The sequence below is a fragment of the Fulmarus glacialis genome, unplaced genomic scaffold, assembly GCF_000690835.1.
Source record: "Fulmarus glacialis isolate BGI_N327 unplaced genomic scaffold, ASM69083v1 scaffold21193, whole genome shotgun sequence".
Classification (NCBI taxonomy): Eukaryota; Metazoa; Chordata; class Aves; order Procellariiformes; family Procellariidae; genus Fulmarus; species Fulmarus glacialis.
The window spans coordinates 49713-68620 of NW_009202609.1; the positions used below are offsets into that span (position 1 = coordinate 49713).

Here is an 18908-nt window from a genome sequence, read left to right on the forward strand (position 1 = left end):
AATCCTCCCCGATTCCTCTTGCTCTGCTTGGTTCCCCATGACACTCCATCCACAGCGCTGGCAGGCTGCAAGTGGCTGTGCCTGGCCTCTAGAAAGTGGCAGGGTGTAAGATACAGTTCAGCTGTGACCGAACAGCTTCCCAGCCTCTCTCCCTCTCTCTCTTTTGAGATGTCCCCCGTGGGTATCCTTATTACTCCCCATAGTCTTGCTATGACTCAGGAGGGACCGGTGAGACCCCCCATCCTGAGAAAGGGTGTTTGGGTGAACAGTCTATCAAAAGGGAGCCCTTGCTTCCCAAAGATAAGGCACAAAGATTTTGCAGCTGGCAGGGTTATATGATTTCCCAGCAGATGAGCTGGGCTTAGTGGCAGTAGATTAATGAATAGCCATATTGCTTCCTTATACTGGCCCTGGCTAGTGGATTAATATATTTGTTCCCGTTAAATCTTCAATGGAGAATAATTAGCTTAGTGTCCACACAGACAACACAAACAACACTGGACTGCTCTCTTTGCTACTACAACAGAGTCATTGTGAGAGCATTTTGAGTATCTGGCATGCCCTTGGGACTCCTGGTGCCATGCTGGGCACAAAAGGGTTCGGGGTGTGACAGCCCCTCTAGGTGGGTGCAGAGCTGTGCCCCAGAGCCATGGGTACCTGTAGTGCTTGTGACACTCTATCCACCGTAGAAGAGCTCTCAAGAAAGGAAAACGGTGATTCAGTATCTCTGAGACACTGGCTGGTCTCTCCAGGACTTGGCTGTGCTTGGAGAAGAATCTATCCGATGTACTCTTGATCTCCAGCAGCTGAGGTTGGTGTTGCAAGTTCTCTACACCCCAGCAATGTGCTCCAAGCAAATCATCTGTCCCGGTGGCATTTCACAGAACCACAGTGTGGCTGGTGCTGAGACCATCAGAGAAGTGCTGGTGCAGAGGAGATGAAACTCATTGCCATGGAGGGGGAAAAGGCTGGAGTATCATCTTAGCAATGCAGAAAGTGGCATCTCTTGTGGAGATCCAACCCACGTCTTCACTTGAAAAGAAGATGTTGGTCTGTAAGATGTCTCACTCCTGCAGTGGTTTGATCACTGAGGAGGATCTGGAAGGTCGCTGGCATTGAGCCACCTCTTTGTAAGGAGGAAGGGGATGGCAACGGGGAAAAGTCTTTAATTCCCCACGCAACACTGGGAGATGGGAGGGAAGGAGGAATGCTGGGACAGGTGGGGATCTCCCAACGGACAAGCGCAAAACATGGCTCTCTGTGATGTCTGGGTCAGCCCCTCAGCTGGTCTCGCCGTGAGGAGATGCACAGTCAGCCCAGCTCTAACTACAGGAAACTCTCCTCCACCTCTTGGTGCCCTGTAGTCGGCTCCTGGCAGCCTGGCTGTGGGTTGGATTCCTGCTCCTCGTCCTGCCGGAGGCCCAGAGGGCTGTCACAGGATATTGTAGATGATGTGTTGGCCTCGTTCAGAGTAGAGCTGAAGGGAGACAAGGAGGAGAGAGAAATGAGTGCCTTGTCCCAAGTCTCCTGGTGAGAGAGGATTCCCAGTGGCTGAGAATCACGTGAATCTCCCAGCAGCCCCAGTCTGTTCCAGAAGGGGACAGACAATACCCAATCACTTGGGTCTACTCAGCCCTCAAACACAACATACAGCCAGTTGGGCTCTGCGGACCGTGCACCCAGTGTGCCTTACTCCTTGTAAGTGGGGTCTCTGGTCCCCAGCTGTGCCAGCTGACGTACGGGGACATGACATGACACCCCATCTTAGCTCACATCTGAGCTCCTCTGGTTCATCCTCATCCCTGCAGGCTCATGCAAGGTCACAGCACCTCAGATGGGGATGACACTGCTCTCCTCCTCTCCTGGTAAACCCACCCCTGCTCTGTCCCATAGCAGAGCATCCCCATTTCCTCTTGAGGCCCCCATTTTCCGATTTGGGCAGTCAGGGGAAGGGACAATATTCAGAAGCGACTTTTTTACCTGGCCCGGCTGATGGAGGCCTCCTGAGGGAGATCGCAGGTTGTCTCGGGTTTGGGGTCGGGAAGAGGGATGATATAATCGTTCTCACCCCCATTCTGGTGCACTGCTGTGTAGAGGATGCTGCCGGTGGGGGAGCTGGGAGTGAGCCTGGCGTTGTTCAGCCCAGGGATTGTGGGTCTTGTGCGGACAACAGCAGGGTGGTCACTCTTCATGAACTCTTCATCCACCTGCTGGTACCTCTGCTCTCGCGGGGCAGGTTACCAAAGAAACGGTAAGGTCTTGTGAGTGGAGAAAATGCACTTGTGTTGTATTTGCTTTCCCTGTCTGCTAGGCTTTTTCTAGAGGGGCTGGCATCTTCTAGCTGGGTTCAGCTACCCTGACTCCAAAGACAGGTCATTAACATTTCCTAAGGGAGAGATCAGGGGCACAAACTCCACAGCTCCAAAATACCAGACGGTTGGAGGCAGGTTTTTGATCTCCTTCCAGTTCTGATTTCCACAGTTGCTGAGATACCAGCTGCCTGTCTGGCGATGCCAGTTGTCTCAGCAATGTCCCCAGGATACCCAAACCACCTTCATTAGCTGTTCAAACTGATGCAGCCTTAGTCACAGCAAAATCCTCTGGGACAGCAGCACTACACACTGGTCTCCAAACCTTGACTGAGGGCCCTAACCAAGGCAGCATCCTCCACAGAGCACTGACTCTCTTCTGTCCCTCCAGCACAGGGTCTTTTGAACATACCTTTCTGTAGCAATCCACCAAGAGGTTTCCCATAAGCACCACCAGCTGTGAGAAGGATGGTCTGATCTCAAATTTCTCCTCCCAGCACTTCTGCATGATATCGTAGCTAACATGAGGGAAGAGAGAGCACTCTAGTGAGTTAGTGGGTGGGGAAAACAGAGGCAGAAATGCTTCTGTAGTTTGTGTAGGGCAGGCCCAGGGCAAACACGTATGGGCAACACTTACATTTCATCAGAGGCGTGGGTGGGTTTCGACATCCGGTAGCCGCGTTTGATGGCGTTGTAGAACTGTTCATTCATAGGGAGTTCGGGGTATGGAGTTCCCCCTGGATGTAAAGGGAGAGCAGGAAATCAGTCTGGTGGATTGCCTGCCACCCCCATGTCAACATGCATTTCACACCAAGGTTTCCTTTTTTCTTTACCTTTCCTGTTTCATTTCACTTCCAAATGGCAACGTCAGCATGGGAAAGAAGGAGACAGGGAATGAAGTGCTACTCTGACTGGTAAGGTTGGGACTTGGGAATTAGAAATGGATTTCTATTGCCTCTGGGAAGGGATCCTGCTAACACGCTATCAGACCTACAAACACCACCATGATCTCCAGGGCACTTACCTAGAGTGAATATCTCCCAGAGGAGAATCCCGAAGGACCACACATCGCTCAAGGTGGTGTAGAGGTTGTTGAAGATGCTTTCTGGAGCCATCCACTTAAGGGGCAAAAAGGTCTAAGAGGATAAAAATGGAATGAGAGTCAGCTGCATCTGCAGCACTTGTTTCAACAGGTAAGAGCCTGACACCCAATTTACAAGCGGAGAAGACCCTTCAGAGCTGCCTGTCAACCCAACACATCTGCTGACATCTGCTGTCAGCCACTTCTCAGAGGGACCAGTTTCCCCTTTCCTTGTGCAGGATGAACCCAGCAGGCAGGAGGAACATCACTGTCTGCCATGATGAGCTGTCATGGTGTGCATTCTCTGCTCCCTAGTTCTCGGGGAGTCCACTGACTTGCACAACATGACTACAGCACTCCTGAAGGTAGTCCAGGCCTATCTGGACTTTGGAAACCTGAGATCAGGCTGGAGAAGGCTATGGGATGACCAGAAAAGAACAGAAGGACACATCCAGTTTTTTCCTGCTCTTGCTCAGAGTGATACATGAAAAGGAGCCTCACTTGATCAGCCTGTATGAAGCACTGGCTGTGCCGTTCCTGGGATTCGCTTGCACAATGAATACCAAAATAATCTCCAGGAAGGATTGCAAAGGGGCCCAGTTTCATTTCCTGTTTTGGAAGGAAAAGCAGCTATGCCAAGGCTGGACTGGAAAACCCCAGCCCCTCTGCAGGAGGGTCTCCCTGCCCAGGCACTGAGTGCCTGTCTGCCATCCCATGCAAATGGGAGAAAGCACGAGAGAAGTTAAGTAGTTCATAGAACAGATAAAGACTGGGGTTTGAGGGGCCTGGCTTCATTCTCAGCTCCCCCAGCCTGAGTTTCTCTGGAATTACATTGCCTGCTTTGCTTGGGGTTGCACATTCCCAAATGCCCCAGGGCTGGAGTGGACATGCTGTTGTTGAAGTCACAGGGGAGCTTCTGGGGAAGCTCAATTACAGCCTCATCCTCTCCTGCCTCGAAAGATTGGAGATGCCTTTCTGGAAAGTAGCTGCTTGCAGGAAAACACTTCCTCTTACCCTGTGGTCTAGTGGTTAGAGCAGAAGTCTGTGAACCTCTTCCCAGGGTGTCCAGTGACTCACTGCAGCACTGTCAAGCTGCCTAACCTTGCACTCCTCCTGCCTGCACTGAGGACCAGACTCAGCACCATGCAGGGAAGGGATGCAGCTGCCAGTGATAGGCTGTACAGGGGACAATCCTTAGTTTTGCTGCTGCTGCCCAGGTTCTTCTGTAAGAGCCTAGAGACACGGGCATGCAATTCTGCTACTCCACAGCATGCAGGGCACATCAGATGCAGGATGGCTGGCTGTTGACACCATCTCCTGGGAGTCCTGCCCTGTCACCACCCTGGGGCACAATGATGGACAGGCAACTCACAGCAGGAGCATGTAGGGGGTGCCAGGCCCAGAGCCCCCGGAAGAAGGGGCTTGCACGGCTCCTGGTACTCACGCTGCCTTTGGAGATATAGTTGGAATCCCTCATGATGTCCCTTGCCAGGCCAAAGTCACAGATCTTCACCAGCTTCCCCTCGCAGATGAGGACGTTCCTGGCAGCCAGGTCACGATGCACACACTGTAGGGGGGAGGCAGGGCACTGTCACTGCGAGGGGCCCCCAGATAGCCTGAGGAAGCAGCCCAGCTCCAGCACTAGCCCAATTCTGGGTCTGCAAGGACAGAAGTCACCTCACATCATTTGAAGCATCTCCTCCACCTCTAGGGACAACCATGGCTCAAAGCCACGTTTTTTCTCCCCCCCTGATCTGCTACCCCCGTGACAGCAACAGGCATACAAATCTGGCAAGGGCAATTTGAATCCCCCAGCAGAGAGGGGATTGCCAAGGGCTTGACCAAGCAAGGGGGCTGGTGCGCTGGCAAGGAGGGGATGTTTCCATCTCCGTTTGGACAATTCAACCCAGCAGTCTGAAGACATCAGAGTTACACCAGCCTAGCTTGTGCCTCCTGGTTTGCCAGCATGTTGGATGTTTTCCATGTGAACAGCCCCGAGGTTTGCTCAAGACCCTGCCAGACAGTACTAGCGAGCATGGTGATATTACGCCACTATAAAGCGTGACTGTGGGAAGCTGTGGGAAGCTGGGAGCTCCTCTTGTGTGCACCATGGGGGAGCACTGACCATGCACTTTTGGGTATCAGACTGTCTGGCTGGAGGCAGACAGCCAGGAATTTCTGCACTTCATTGATGCCATCCCTACCCCTTCTCTTAGCCCTGCCCTGTGTGATGTTTCACACAGTCCTACTGTATTACTGCCTGCCCTGGGCTAAGCCAGGAAATCCCAGAGCCTAGTCCTCTGTGGTGGCTTAATTTCCACTAAACAAGCACTTCTGATGAGGTCTGGGGGGCTCGGAGCATGTGGTGCAATAGGGATGTCCGTGGAGAGTAGCAGCTCTGCTGCACAGTGCCTTGTGTTTTAGCACAGGGAGGTTATCACTGTTTGGTCATCCCGGTAATTAGGGATGATATAACACCACAGCTGTGCTGCACATGGCTTGGGAGGAGCTCAGAGTCAGGGAATTTGAGGTCTGAAGCTTGATCTAAGCCAGGGTTAGCTGTCACGTGCAAATATAGTCATACTGATCCCCAGGGCTGTGTTTCCAAAGAGAAGTGGTCAGCAGCTCTTCAATTGCACGGCCATTTCTCCCACAAGGAGATTGGCATGGACAGAGGGACAGTGAGCGGAAGCTGACCACAGGACACGGCAGAGCATTGTTGGCCTCCATCACTGCAGGCACCACGGACCAGCCAGCACACGTACGTTTTTGGAAGCCAGGAACTCCATCCCATTGGCCACCTGGAAGCTGAAGCCCACCAAGTCCATGTAGCTGAGGAGCGGAGACTCGTTTATCAGCGTCACCCGGTCTGTTCTTTCAGGAGCTGGAGGGCAAGCAGAGATGGATGTTGGTGTTACTCAGCACACTCGTGGGCTGCCCGCCAGTGGAAGGACCCACTGGGGATTGCTCTGCCTCCAGCAACAAAGGGACAGAGCTGGGAGCTCCCATCGCGAGGGCATCTGCCACCACTGCTGGATTCATCCCAAAGGTGACCTTTGCAATATGGACCATCCATCTCAGCAAGCAAAGGCATCCAGCACCCAAAGTGCAAGCACCTCTCCCTCCTGCTGTGGCTGAGCTGTTACCTGACGGGGAATAGCTGTCCAGCTCATACGGGGTGCCATAGTTAGAGGACTCGATGTCAGCATACTTCACTTCCCCCTTCATGTCAGACATGGGCACATAATCCAGGGAGTCGTCTTTGCTCATGTCCATGTAGCCCCCGTCGCTCTCCACAGACAAGGAGAGGTGACTGTGAGGGGAAGCAAAGAGACTGTTCAGATCCAGAGGACAGGAGGAGATGCAGGAGATGGGAGCAATGATTTGTGGGACTGCAATTCCTGAATCCTCAGCCCCAGCACTGAAATGTCCCACACAGCAGGGAAAGAAGCCCTGCATCATGCATGCAGAGAAGTGCAAATGGCACTGGAGACCTCCTTCCACCACTTAACAGCTCTGGTGTCTTCAGCACTAGCTTGAAACAGCCCTGCCATATTCCCCTGCAGGTCTCCAGGTGTCCTTGCCCACAGGCTGCAGCTTCTCATACTCACCTTGCCTGGCAGAGTGCAGGCTTGGCTCAGCACACGAGCTCGGAACTGGGGAGGGCAGGAAGGGGAGCCAGGGCCATGCAGCTTCACAGGCACCCACCAGGCAGGAGGGCAGGAGACACAAGCCAGAGTGGGCAGGCGAAACCCTCCACCCCATGCACGTTCCCAGACTGGCCAGGACTGGCCTGGAGAAGGCTGAACTGAGGAGGCAGGACACAACCCTCTGTCGACAGTTAAACCTTCCCAGTTTGGATCAGCAAACATTTGCATCCTTGAACATCTCTCCCTTGAGTGAGCAACAACTGCATCTGGGAAGCAGCATCTTGAGGCCTTCCACATGATGATGCTGGGCAAGGGAAACCTGCTACATGGCCAGAGCTGTGGGGCATGGGAGGCTGTGCTCATGCTTAGGAGGATCTCAGCTGCCTTCAAGCAGAAAGCACAGGGCCAGCTGTGCTGATGTCCTAACACTGCTCTATTTTACTATTGTTTTGCATGCTGGAAGGAAATGCTGCTTTCTAACTTCCCATGGGACGGTTTCTGTGCACCGATCTGCTTGCATCCTGGCAGCTGGCAACTGGACGAAGGACCATTTCCCTTTCCTTGTAGCACCTCTTGTGCAACTGCACTTCTCCCTTAGGCTCGGTAGCAACGTGATCTGCCCTGAAAATGCAGAGCTGAGGTTTCCAAGGGTTAAGACATGCTGGGAAACCCTTCATACTTGAAGTGTAGTTGTGGTTATGCCAGTGAAGTTAACGATGCCAGGGAATATTCCCAACTGGCATGGAGCAGCTGGCATGTGGGCTAGCAAACTCAGCCTCCAGGACACACAGATTGCCTCTGCTAACTCCCCGTCTGCCAGGAGCTGTTTGGAGGTGGCTGGTTGGCACACGGGCCAGTCTCACAAGGTAAGAGAGTGGCCAACTGTGTCCCAGTGCTGGGCCAGCGTTTATTTTCCTGATCTGGAGGAAATGTAGGTATCCTTCGTGTCAGTACCAACCTCCCTCATTGATGGGGGCTAGGATGGGGTAGGCACCAGGAAGGAGGAGAGTGCTGCTTTCCAGGTACCTCTGCACATGGTCCTCCTTGGTGGTGTTCCCATACACCTCTGCCTCTCGCCGTGCCTTCTCTCCGTAGGACTGCAGGAAAGTGTGCTTGTTGCGGTGCAGGTAGTCCACCAGGTCCCCATAGCGGCAGTACTCAGTAATGATATAGATGGGCCCTGGTGGGAGAGAGCACCCGTGTCAGCTCTGCCTCGGCCCTGCTCGCTCCCCGGGGCAGAGAATTGCATCCCACAGGGACATTACCAGATTGCAGGACATCTAGGCAGGGCCAGGGGGAGAAACCATCTTTCTGGTACCAAGCATTTTTGGAATTTGAAATTTGTGTTTGGGGAGGAAGGTAGGGGTTAACAAAAACATGCCTTCTCAGTTCCAATCAGGTTGGAAAGAAAGGCTTTCAGAGCCCCACAAGGCTTTCTTAGGGGAAGTTTTCTTTTTTCTGAATCAGAAAACAGGAATTATTCTGTTTGAGGACAGTTCTCCTCCTCAGCACAGCCCAGGGCAGCAGGGAGAGGAGACAAGGCGCCCAGGGTTCAGCTACCTCCTTTGGTGCAGGCCCCCAGCAAGTTGACGATGTTGAGGTGAGGTCCCAAGTGGCTCATGATCTTCAGCTCGGACATGAGGGCTTGCTTCTCGCTGCTCCGGGCAGTGGCTGGTGGGGAAAGCCAGTGTGAGCAGCAGGGCAAGGAGGGGAGCACATGGACACCGTTCGGCCTCGCAGCTTTGGGATGGGGGAAAAGTATGGTGTGGGGACAACTCACACTTGAGCATTTTGACTGCCACTTTCATGGTGGACTGCGAATGGCTCAGGCCGTGGGCTGTTGCCTCCACCACGCGTCCAAAGGCACCGGAGCCGAGAGTGCGTCCTGCAAAGAAACAGCGAGGAGACAAGGTTGGCAATAGTTCTTGAGCAGAGCTGAGGCAAGGAGCTTGGAAAAGACAAGTCCTCTGTCTGAAACCACACCAGCCTTGCTGCAGTGTTCCTGGTGGGCATCGTGAGCTATGATGTTTGTGGTTGGGGCTGGGGTCTGGCTGGCTGGGAACAGAAGGATCTTCCAGCCACAGGAAATGATAGCCAGGAATAACCCAGTGCCTCATCCCAAAGGGAGCAGCTGGCTTCCCACGGTGGTCCCAGATGATCCCTCTGTCCCAGGACCACATCAAATCTTGAGGGATCTCTGTGCCCTTTCTGGGTTGGTCTCTTTTGGAGATCCCAAACCCATTACCCCCAGACAGCCAGGACCCCGGGGTCCATCAGTGGGACCTGCACAGCCTTTACCTAACACCAGCTTGTCCCTGGGCACCTCCCAGCTGGAGTCGTAAGGGAGCTGCATGGGATCCACGTAGATGTACTCATGCCCATCAGAGCTGACTGACTCAATCACCTTCCAGCGGATTTCATAACGAGGTTTCTGGAAAGGGGAGCAAAGGGGAAAGAGAGATCTGAGAGGCTGAGGGTCAGGGAGGGCATGGGGGATGCGGACGGGCTTTGTCAGGGAGTCTTTTGTCCCTGCAGCCATTGCCTCATGCCCCATCTAGCCTACAGATGCCAGGGGGGCCATGGTCCCTGGAATGGGTAGGACATTTGTCAGGCCCATGCCAGCAGGATCTCACAGCTTTGCTCTTCCCAGCCACCCTGACATGGGCGTACCACTGTGGCAGCCCTCCTCTTTTACCTTCTGCCACAGGACAATCAGGATGATCAGGGAGATGACAGTGAGGACCAGCAAGGCCAGGATGACAGAGATGATGACCACTTTGAACGGCAAGGCTACAATGAAAACAGGGACAGGATAGCAGTTAGATTCCTCCAACCCTGCGTGTCCTGGGTACTCTGCGGAAAGGAGGGGACAGCAGCACAGAGGGATCCCTGCTCCCTTCCCCTTTCCTCCTCTAGCCACCGTCCCCCTCCTGCTACACTCCTGCCCCCAGACATCGACGCTGTCCTCTCCTCTTGGGCAGACCTGTCCAGCATTTGCAGGGCCAGCACCCCAGGGGTAACGGGGTGATGGGTTGTTACAGCCTGTTGAAGGACTTGCTGCCTTGGGAGAGGTTTGACCATTGGTGGGTGTAAGGAGCTAGAGGGGCTGGTTTGCTTGGGGGAGAGCTGGCAGCTCCAAACCCGGGCTTAGACCATCCTTCCTCATATTTGGGATGTTCAGTGCATGGATGTTCGAGTCCGTGGCACCATCTAGTGACCCGCGGGCTAATAACAGGACACCGGGGACCTGCTCAGGCACTCTCATCTTGCCTCCCTAGAGGGATGACCCTGCCAGTGGTGGGAAGAGCATGTCCAGGCCCAGTGGACGTAAGGGCACCAGACTCCTCCTGGAGCAACCTTTCCGGCTCAACCCAAAGGAGGCTTCATTCTTGGCAGAATACCCAAGCTTCCTGCCTTTGAGGACTGCAGCCTTCAGAGGACAGTGCTGGCTCCTAGCACCTCCAGGCTGGAGGCACAGAGAGGAAAGTCTAGCTCCCCATCGCTGGCTCAAACACCTCCTGCAGTGCTCACCGTGTGGGACCAGAGTGATGTCCTGGGAGTTGGTGCCCAGGAAGTTTTGCACGGTGCATCTCAGGAGCAAGGGCTCGTCCACCCTGTGCAGCTGCAGGGTGCTGTTCACGCGGTACACCTGCAGCTCCGCGTGGTACGTGGCATTGGTCTGCAGACCGATCTCCGCAGACTCGTTCCCTAGCAGCCGGGTGGGCTGTCCCTTGGCACTGCACCTGGCCCAGGGGAGGATAAAGGCACCTGTGAGGCAGCTGGGACCACACGCCACCATGGGATGCCTGGGCTTGTGGGCCAGCAGGATGCAATAAAATATTAGTCTATTATTTTAATAAATGCAAGACCCCAGCCGTTCCCATGGGCTCCATCACTCCACTCACCATTTGATGTCGCTGCAAGTAGACCAGCTGATCTCTGGCTGGGGCATGCCTTCGGCAGAGCATGTTACGGTCTGCTCCCCACTGCTGGCACTGCTGTTCTCCTTTAGATCTACCACTTTGGCTGGCACTGAAACCAAGAGACACTGGTGGGAATTCATCCTTCGCTTTGACTGCAGGATGGAAGGGGAACATGATTCCCCTGTACCCCTAACATGGCCTGGGGGTGAGGGGACAGTGAGGTAGGACTCATCACAGCAATAGTGTTTCATTTTTGAAACCTAACAGCAAAAAGAGAAAGGTTTGAGGAGGTCATGAAGGAGACCTGTCCACATTTAGGTTGCTTAGAGAACAGAGGAGAGCACAGGGGAGAGTGCTGGACGTCAGAGCTGCCCACCCACCTCTGCATCTACTACCTCAGGCCAGGGCATGAAGGCCAAGCTGCTGGTGTCTGCACTGCCTCCCTGTCCCACTTGCTCTGAGACCACATGTGAGATATTTCAAGTGAGCACATGTTTCTTGCTTTAATGCTCTTCCTTCGATCAAAACCACTCTATAGCTGTAGTCAGAGCAGTAAGGGCTTCAGCCTGAGGGTCCCATGGCAAAGGACGGAGCCATCCTCTGAGACTGCCCCCACACTCCTCAGCCCACGTCTGCATGCCCATCCTCACCATTTATCTGCAGATGGAAGGACAGCTCCTGCTCATCATCCTCATTGGAAGCCCTGATGGTGTAAAATCCTCCTTCTTCTTGCTTCACCCGCACCAGCACCAGAGCCGTCTGGTACCTGGAGGAGACACAGTCCCTGAGTGATGGGTGTGGGAAGGTACCTGGGGACTGACAATGCTCGGAGATGACCAGCTCCCACCCAACTGAGGCATGCTCAAAATCCACTCACAGAAAGGCATTCAACCCACGTCCAACCAGTGATTTGCAACTTGCTTTGTGAATTATGCCCTCCCTGTACCCGCATGAGGGGTGATGGGCCCTCACCTGGTTTCTGACAGGTTCCTGCTGGTGATGGTGAATTCGCTGCTGCTCTCCATGGTCAATGTCTTGTTGTTCTTCAGCCACACGATGCTGGGTTGTGGATAGGCCTCCACCTCCACCTGGATTGTGTGGCTTTTATGGACCTCAGCGTACACTGTGCTGGGCAGGTGGGTGTGGAAGCGCACGAAGCCGTGCTCTGAAAGGGGGCAGGAGGGATAGGGGGTCAGAGATAAAAAGAGTCTCCTCTCCAGCCCTTTGGACAAACATGGATCTGGAGCAAAACACCCTGAACACACAGAAGTGGTGGGGCAGCTCCAGATCCATCCCTCAAGGCTTCAGGCTTGTGTCCGGGGGGAGTGGGGGTGCAGAGCAACACTTTGGAGCAGGGGGCAGGCAGCATGCAGGGGAAAGGGTGTTATCTTGTAGAGATGGGGCAGGTTCCTTCAAATTACACAAAAGAAAGACAGATGCAGATGGGAGGTGACAATTTGCCCTCAGTGCATTGGCACTGCACAGTGCAGAAGAGCTCTCACCCACACCGTCAAGTGTCTTAAAGGGTCACAAAAGCTGTAGTGGGGGATTTGGGATGTTTTGAAGCCAAGAAGTGGGCAGGGGTGACTTGGGGTGAGGGTTGTTTTTTTGGCATGGCTACTAAGGGCAGAGGCGAGGAGGGGAGAGAGCTGGAGGCTGTGCGGAAAGAAGAGGGTGTCACCCCGGGGCATCCTGCCTGGACGCCCATGTGGCTTGCTCGCTTTGGGCATGTGGGAAGCAACGCACCGATCACATGGACCGTGATGTCTTTCCGGTCCGTTTTCTCATGGTAGCCCTCAGAGACGTTGCAGACGTAGGTCCCGCTGTCCTCCAGCTCCGCATTCTGGATGATGAGGATGGAGCGGATCTCATGGGTGGATCCAGGCAGGAAGTCGGTCACTGGCTCCACAGCCTTCCCTGCCTGCACAATGGGGACAGGAGATACGGTCTGAAAAGTCAAGAGCATCTTCTGCCATTGGAGCTACAAAGCCAGGCTCACAGGGAGGGAGGGGGAGGGGGTAAAGGACCCCAGTCTGACTGCCACAGGGACAGGGGACAGGCACTGATCAGAGGCCACTGAGACAGACAGCCTTAATCCAAGGATCTCCCCATCAAGCCTCCCTGTGTGGCAGCAGCAGCATCCCACAGCTTCTGCCATAGGGTGAAGCGTCCTATGAAGTTTCACCTAGGATATTGATGAGCAATTGCCATGGGGCATCTGGGCAAAGGCTGGAGCTGCTGCCCAAAGCCTGTGGGGCTGGAGCACTCACTTGCTTGCGGGGATAATCCCAGTTGAAGTTGACTAGTTCATTGCCGCTCACGGTGCACATCAGGGTAACGTTTTCTCCCTGACGCACTATAGTCTGCACTGCACTGATGGAGACATTCACAGATGAGACTGTGGGAAAGATGAAAGAAAGGAATGAATAATGAAGGACAGGATGAGTAGGCACCCAGTCCATTTATCCTGGATGGACTAGTCCACTGGAAAGTCTCTTTCCTGAGGGATGGAGCTGACACTTCGGCAGAACCCATTCTCTAATGGAGACAGGACTAAATCCAGCCTCCAAATTGATCAGGGGCATCACTAAGGAGACAGGGGGAAAGCTTTGCTCTCCCCTGCCATGGGGCTGAAGGAACAGCCACAGGAGGTGCACAGGTATGCTAAGACAATGGCAGCTCACCCTGGATCCTGTAGACATAGAAGGTGTCTGAATCCACCTCCTGGTCATCCACGATTGTCCGGCAGAAATAGGTCTTATCCTCAAAGAAGCCTTTGAATCCCTGTTGTGGGTCATAAGCAGCTGGGATGGGGTTCTCCACCTTTTTCTCATAGAGGGTCACCTGCATCTGCGGGTTGGTCACGCGGCATGGGATGACGGCCTCTGTGTAGCCCGTGATGAAGATGAAGAGCTCTTCAGAGGTGATTGTGGGGAGGAAGACTAGGGAGGGATCTGTGGGAGAGAGGGAACACTGGTTACAGAAAGCTGCTTGAAGCTGAACCAGGGCTGCTCTGTGCTCCTCCAGGACTGCTCCAACACAGGTCTCTGTCTCCAGACTGGTGGGATGCTTCTTCCCTTACTCCCCATGGCAAAGTAGAGCTGCCGTGTTGTGGGCTTGCCAAACCTCTCCCGGGAGGGTGAGAGAGGCCCAGACACTGCCACCTAGCACCATTGCTTCCCCCACTGCTTGCCCCAAGACACCACACATGGGCCTCTCCCATCACCTGGCATACCAGAGACTTGCCACAGCCAGATGACCTGCCATGAGGGCTCTCCTGCAACGGGAGGAAGGCTTTTGGGAGGCCAGGTGCTTGAAGACAGAACGATAATTCAAAGCCCTCTTTCTCCTGGTTGCTAAACCCAGTGGAAATGCAGAGACAAGGACATGCTGTCCCCTACCTGGAACGTAGATGTACAGGGCTTTCCTCTCTGCTGGCTCTGGAGCCTGGTCAGGGCTGTAGGTGCAAACGTACTCCCCGGTGTGACGGCCCGTCACGTTCCTGAGGGTGAGATTGCTGACGAAGACACCATCCCTGTGGTCCAGCGAGGCAGCGAGGGGCTGACCCTCCCGTTCCCAGACCAGCGTGCCATCCCCATAGCACAAGAGGGAGAAGGTGCTGTGGAGGCCGAGGACAAGCTCGGTGTCTCTGGGTTCGATGTGCAGCCTGCTGCCCCCAGATGTTACCTCCAGCAGACCTGGGAGAGGAGGGAGATGAGACCAAATTGGATTCCTCTGAAATCCAAGGAGAAGCACACTGGAGCACAACCTCACGCCAATGTATTTTGTTTGTAGCATCAGCCCTTACACTGAAAAATAACCTTCCTGGATTTGTCCTCCTTAGTGTAGCCACCACTGACAAACACATGCTCTCCTCAGAAATGTCCTGTCAACCTAGACTTGGTGGGTCACCCTTCATTCCCTGTACCTCCTGAAACCCTTACCGGAGAGGAAATAAGACATCATGGGGTTTAGCAATGTTCAAAGTTGCCCATGTTGTCTGTGGCAATGCTGGGTGGAGAACCCGCCATTTTATGCTTTAACTATGTCTGCCCCTGTCCAACGTTTCTGCGAGGTAACTGCACCCTCAGTGCCACCCAGTGCTGCCCAGTGTCATCGGGCGGTGAGGAGCAGAAGGCTGGCTTGGGAGGGATTTGGGGCAGCCGTTGAAACTGTGGGTGTGAACAGAGCTGTGCGGAGATGCAGCCATGCTGTGATGTTGTTGCACCAGTCCAAAGGGCATCCTTGGTGAGGACGGGGCTGGAAATGGGGGTGACCTGGGCCTCCCTCACATGTTTGCTCACATTCTTGGCTTTTATGCATCCTGTGAGCTGGTCTAGATGGCCCAGGGAGCTGACAGTATAAATGGTACTGCTGACCCCAAAATAAGCCTGTCTCTGTAAAGGCAGAGGTAGGTGTCAGATGTACCTTCAAAGGCTTGGAAAGGCCATGCATTTAGTGGGCAAGGGGGAGAGGAGGAGAAGAGGCAATTCCCTGCTCTGCTGGCTGCCTCTCCACAGGGACAGCATCAGACGGGACACAGACTAGGCTGAAACAATGTCAGTTTACAAGAAAGTGAAAAAGGAATGAAAGCAAAACCTTGCAGGAAATCCTTCGGAAGCAATAGAGCAGGCAAGGTCTTCCTGAATGGCTCCCTGTGTCTCTCCCAGCTTCTCTCCCACCCTTTGCCCAGAGGTCCCAGTGGGGCTGTGACACATGCTCCTTGCCGGTGTCCCCACGGGTGGGCAGGGCAGCTGGGGACAGCCCCCAGGGACTTGCAGCAATGCTGTAAATAGACCAGATGCAGCCAGGTGCCCTGTAGCCTTGCTGTGGGGGGTTATTGTATATATGGGGTCTGACCGAACCCTTCCTGCTGTGGGGGTGTCCATCATGTCCAGCTAATGTGGGTTCTCGGGTGTCCGCTAAGGACTGAGCGCACCCAGCAGTGCTCCCTCTGCAAAGGTCTCCTCGTTCCACCCAGCTGTGCATCAGCCTGAAGCAGGTGGGGACTTCACATGCACCCTGACATAGGAGTCGCTCGGCATGAGCCTGCGGACCTGAGTCATTAGGAGGGATAGATGTGCCTGGAGTGTGCTGTGCACCCCTGTGCCTCCACATGGCATTGCCCCTTTCCTCCCCCTTGCCCTGGAGTGAGCATCCCAGGGCAGCATCCCCGCGCAGGGCCCAATCCTGCACACACACCTCCCCGGCCTCAGCACTCACCGGTGAGGATGAGGAGCCAGAGAGATGTCTTCAGAGAGGGGCGCAGCATGGCGGGCTCTGTGGCTAGGTGGCCGAATCCTGCCAAGAGCAAAGTGGGATGAGCGCAGCACTGCCGGCAGAGGAGGGATCCCTCGGCCACCCCAGGCAGGGGGGTCCCCAAGCCCCCACCCAAGCCCTGGGCTTCCTCCTCCACCTCAGAAACCTCCCATCTCTTTCCAGTTTTCAGCCTTTCCCTCCCAGTGGGGTGGTTGGTTTCCCCTCACGCTGGATCTGCAGAAGGAGCTGTTTCTAAAGCATCTCCTGCTGGTAAACAGGGATTTTGCTGGAGGCTCCAGCAGTTGTGCCAACTCTTGCTCATCTCTGCTCAAAATGCCGCTCCCCCCGCTGCAGAGCCCTGCCTTTCTCCCTCCCTCTGCTCTACTGCTTGCCTTTTTTTCCCTTAGTTTTTGCTTCCCTCAGTCCCAGTGAGATAAAACTTGCTAGAAAACAGATCCCCCTCTAACCCTTCCACATTTTCTGCTCCTTTCAATGAAATAAAACAAGCCCAAAGGAACTCCACAAAAGACTGAGTTTCTTGTATTTAACTTTTAAATATATATATTTTAAGGGAATATTTAAGAGGGCTTTTTAGTTAAAAATCCCTTTTATCAATATTTCTCAAGAAATCTTTTCCACAGAGCATTTTCAGCCCTCCCTGGTGCAAACCGAGAGCCCAGAAGAGACGAGGCCAGAGCTCCCTAAGAGCAGTGGGGTCTGTCCCCCGTGTAATGGGGAGACGGGTAACCCTCCCCATTGCAACTGCAGGGACGGGGATGAGTATTTCTGAAAAGCAAAATGAAGCTAACAAGGGGAAGAGTAAGGGGAAAGGCTTCCTCTGTGCCTGGACAAAGCTGAGGGGAAATCAGTTCAGTAGTCCTGAACTTGGGGATGCTCCTGCCTGGAGCTGAACTTCAGCTGCCCTGCTGCTGGGCCACCTCCCCTCTCCCAGCGCAAGAGGCATTTTGAACCTGCTCACAAGGCAGACCCTGAGGAGAAGCCCCCGTGATGCTGGCACAGTGCTCTGGGGAGCTGCTTGCCAGGCATGAGGATGGCTAGTGGCAATCTGGACTTGCTGACCTGGCCCCAGGCACCATCTCTTACTGAGCAGCTCTGCTGCCTCTTGGCCCTGGAGTGGCCTCCTGGTCTGCTTGATATTAAGGAGGAAATGGTTTTTAAATGACGTGCGCTTGTCAGATGTTTTTGTTATTCTTTTGCTTTGGCTCAACAAAAGTCTGATCTACCAGTAAATCCTTCCAGGTCTCCAGTTTATTCAGCAGCTTCCCTCTCCTCACTCCAGAAAACCCCTCCGTGACTCCTCTCTCTTCTGCATTTGCCAGAGGGGATCAGAGCACTTACGGGAAAGAGCTGAGGGTGGGTAGGATGAAAGGACTGAGGTGAAATTCAGGCTGTAAATGAATGTGACCTCACTGCACCCACCCTCAGAGACCACCAACCCGCAGGAGAGAGGAGGAGGATGGACAACCTAATCTTGCTGCCCCCCAAGGCACTGCCATGAGAACAATTAGCTTTGTTTCCCAATTCTTTTTTACAGAGGTTTGTGATTCATCCGTTATTCGATGTTCAAGGTTGTAAGGACAACTGGGATCCTCTCCTTTCACCCCTCCTTGCCTGCAAGCACAAGCCAGGCTGTATTCGCTGCCCTCCCTTTCCCCCCCCAAATATCTGCCTGCCAGCAGCTAAGCTCCTCCCAAGCTCATGCCCAGCTTTTAGCTGCCTGTCCAGCTTCACGTCTGTCACTGTTAGTCCTGTTGCAGGCAAGATCTTGGCTTCCTCCACCCACAGAGACAGGTCCCTCACTCCACCAGTGATCTCTGCAGGATCACTGATGGGGCAAACCACTGCTCTGCTGGAGCCAGGGAGCCGGACGCGGGTGCACGCTGGTGCTGGGCTAGCATGAGTGTTGCTCCAGCGACCAGTAAGAGCCCTGCAGCCTCCGCCTGCCGCCTCCGGCCGCCTCCCCTCTGTTCATAGCTGGTTTTAATAAAGCTGCTGGTTTTGCAGAAAGGCATTTCTCTTGCAGATGCTTCCCAAGCAGAGTGGGAGGGTGGCAACATCTCGCAAAGAGTGGTGACCTCTCCCTTGTTTGTCTGCTCTGGCCAGGGCGAGGGGCATGCTTGGAGATGCGGAGCTCTGCCTGTCCTGCAGGATGCACGCAGAGCCTGGCTAGCAGAAGGACAAACCTTTCTCTCCCTGTCACGGGGACACGTGTGCTTGCACATGTGGGTGCACACAGGCTTTTCACAACGGATGCAAATGCACCCAGCTCACTGCCAGCCTTGAGAGCACTTGTTTCCCTCCTCAATCTCAGCTTTTGTTCTCAGCAAGAGCAGTAAGATGTACCCTATGAGTGCCAGACAAGGAGGAGCTGAGGTGGGTGCAGCCCCACTCGGTGATCCGAAAGCAGGTGCCCAGACATTATCCCTCCCAGGGACCCAAACACAGGCACCTACACGATGCTCAGCTGCCTTGGATTTTCTCCTCCCAGCTCTGTGGGGTGAGCAGGGTGCCACGGACCCCTCAGACTCCTACATCCTTTGCACGGGCCAGGCCCTGAGCATTTTCATGCCATGGGACCATTTGCCTCCACCCATCCTGGCACGTCTGGAAGCCAGGGAGGTCCTGCAGCAATGCCACGTCCAGCACCCTTCACTCAGCCCTGCCG

The 18908-nt window shown here is 54.3% G+C and overlaps 1 protein-coding gene across 1 annotated transcript; it reads right to left on the bottom strand.

Annotated features, from left to right (window-relative positions):
• Positions 1-1326: 1326 nt before the first annotated feature.
• PDGFRB (platelet-derived growth factor receptor, beta polypeptide) lies at positions 1327-16235 on the bottom strand. Its single transcript, XM_009574362.1, has 22 exons — positions 16187-16235; positions 14365-14661; positions 13648-13917; positions 13234-13361; positions 12710-12884; positions 11936-12128; positions 11614-11729; positions 10946-11072; positions 10572-10783; positions 9736-9830; positions 9339-9471; positions 8821-8925; positions 8601-8711; positions 8067-8220; positions 6537-6703; positions 6156-6274; positions 4835-4957; positions 3334-3445; positions 2947-3046; positions 2722-2827; positions 1981-2219; positions 1327-1477 (listed from the first exon to the last, which is right to left on the bottom strand). The coding sequence occupies exons 1-22, from the start codon at positions 16233-16235 to the stop codon at positions 1327-1329; spliced, it is 3282 nt and encodes a 1093-aa protein (XP_009572657.1).
• Between the last annotated feature and the right edge of the window lie 2673 nt (positions 16236-18908).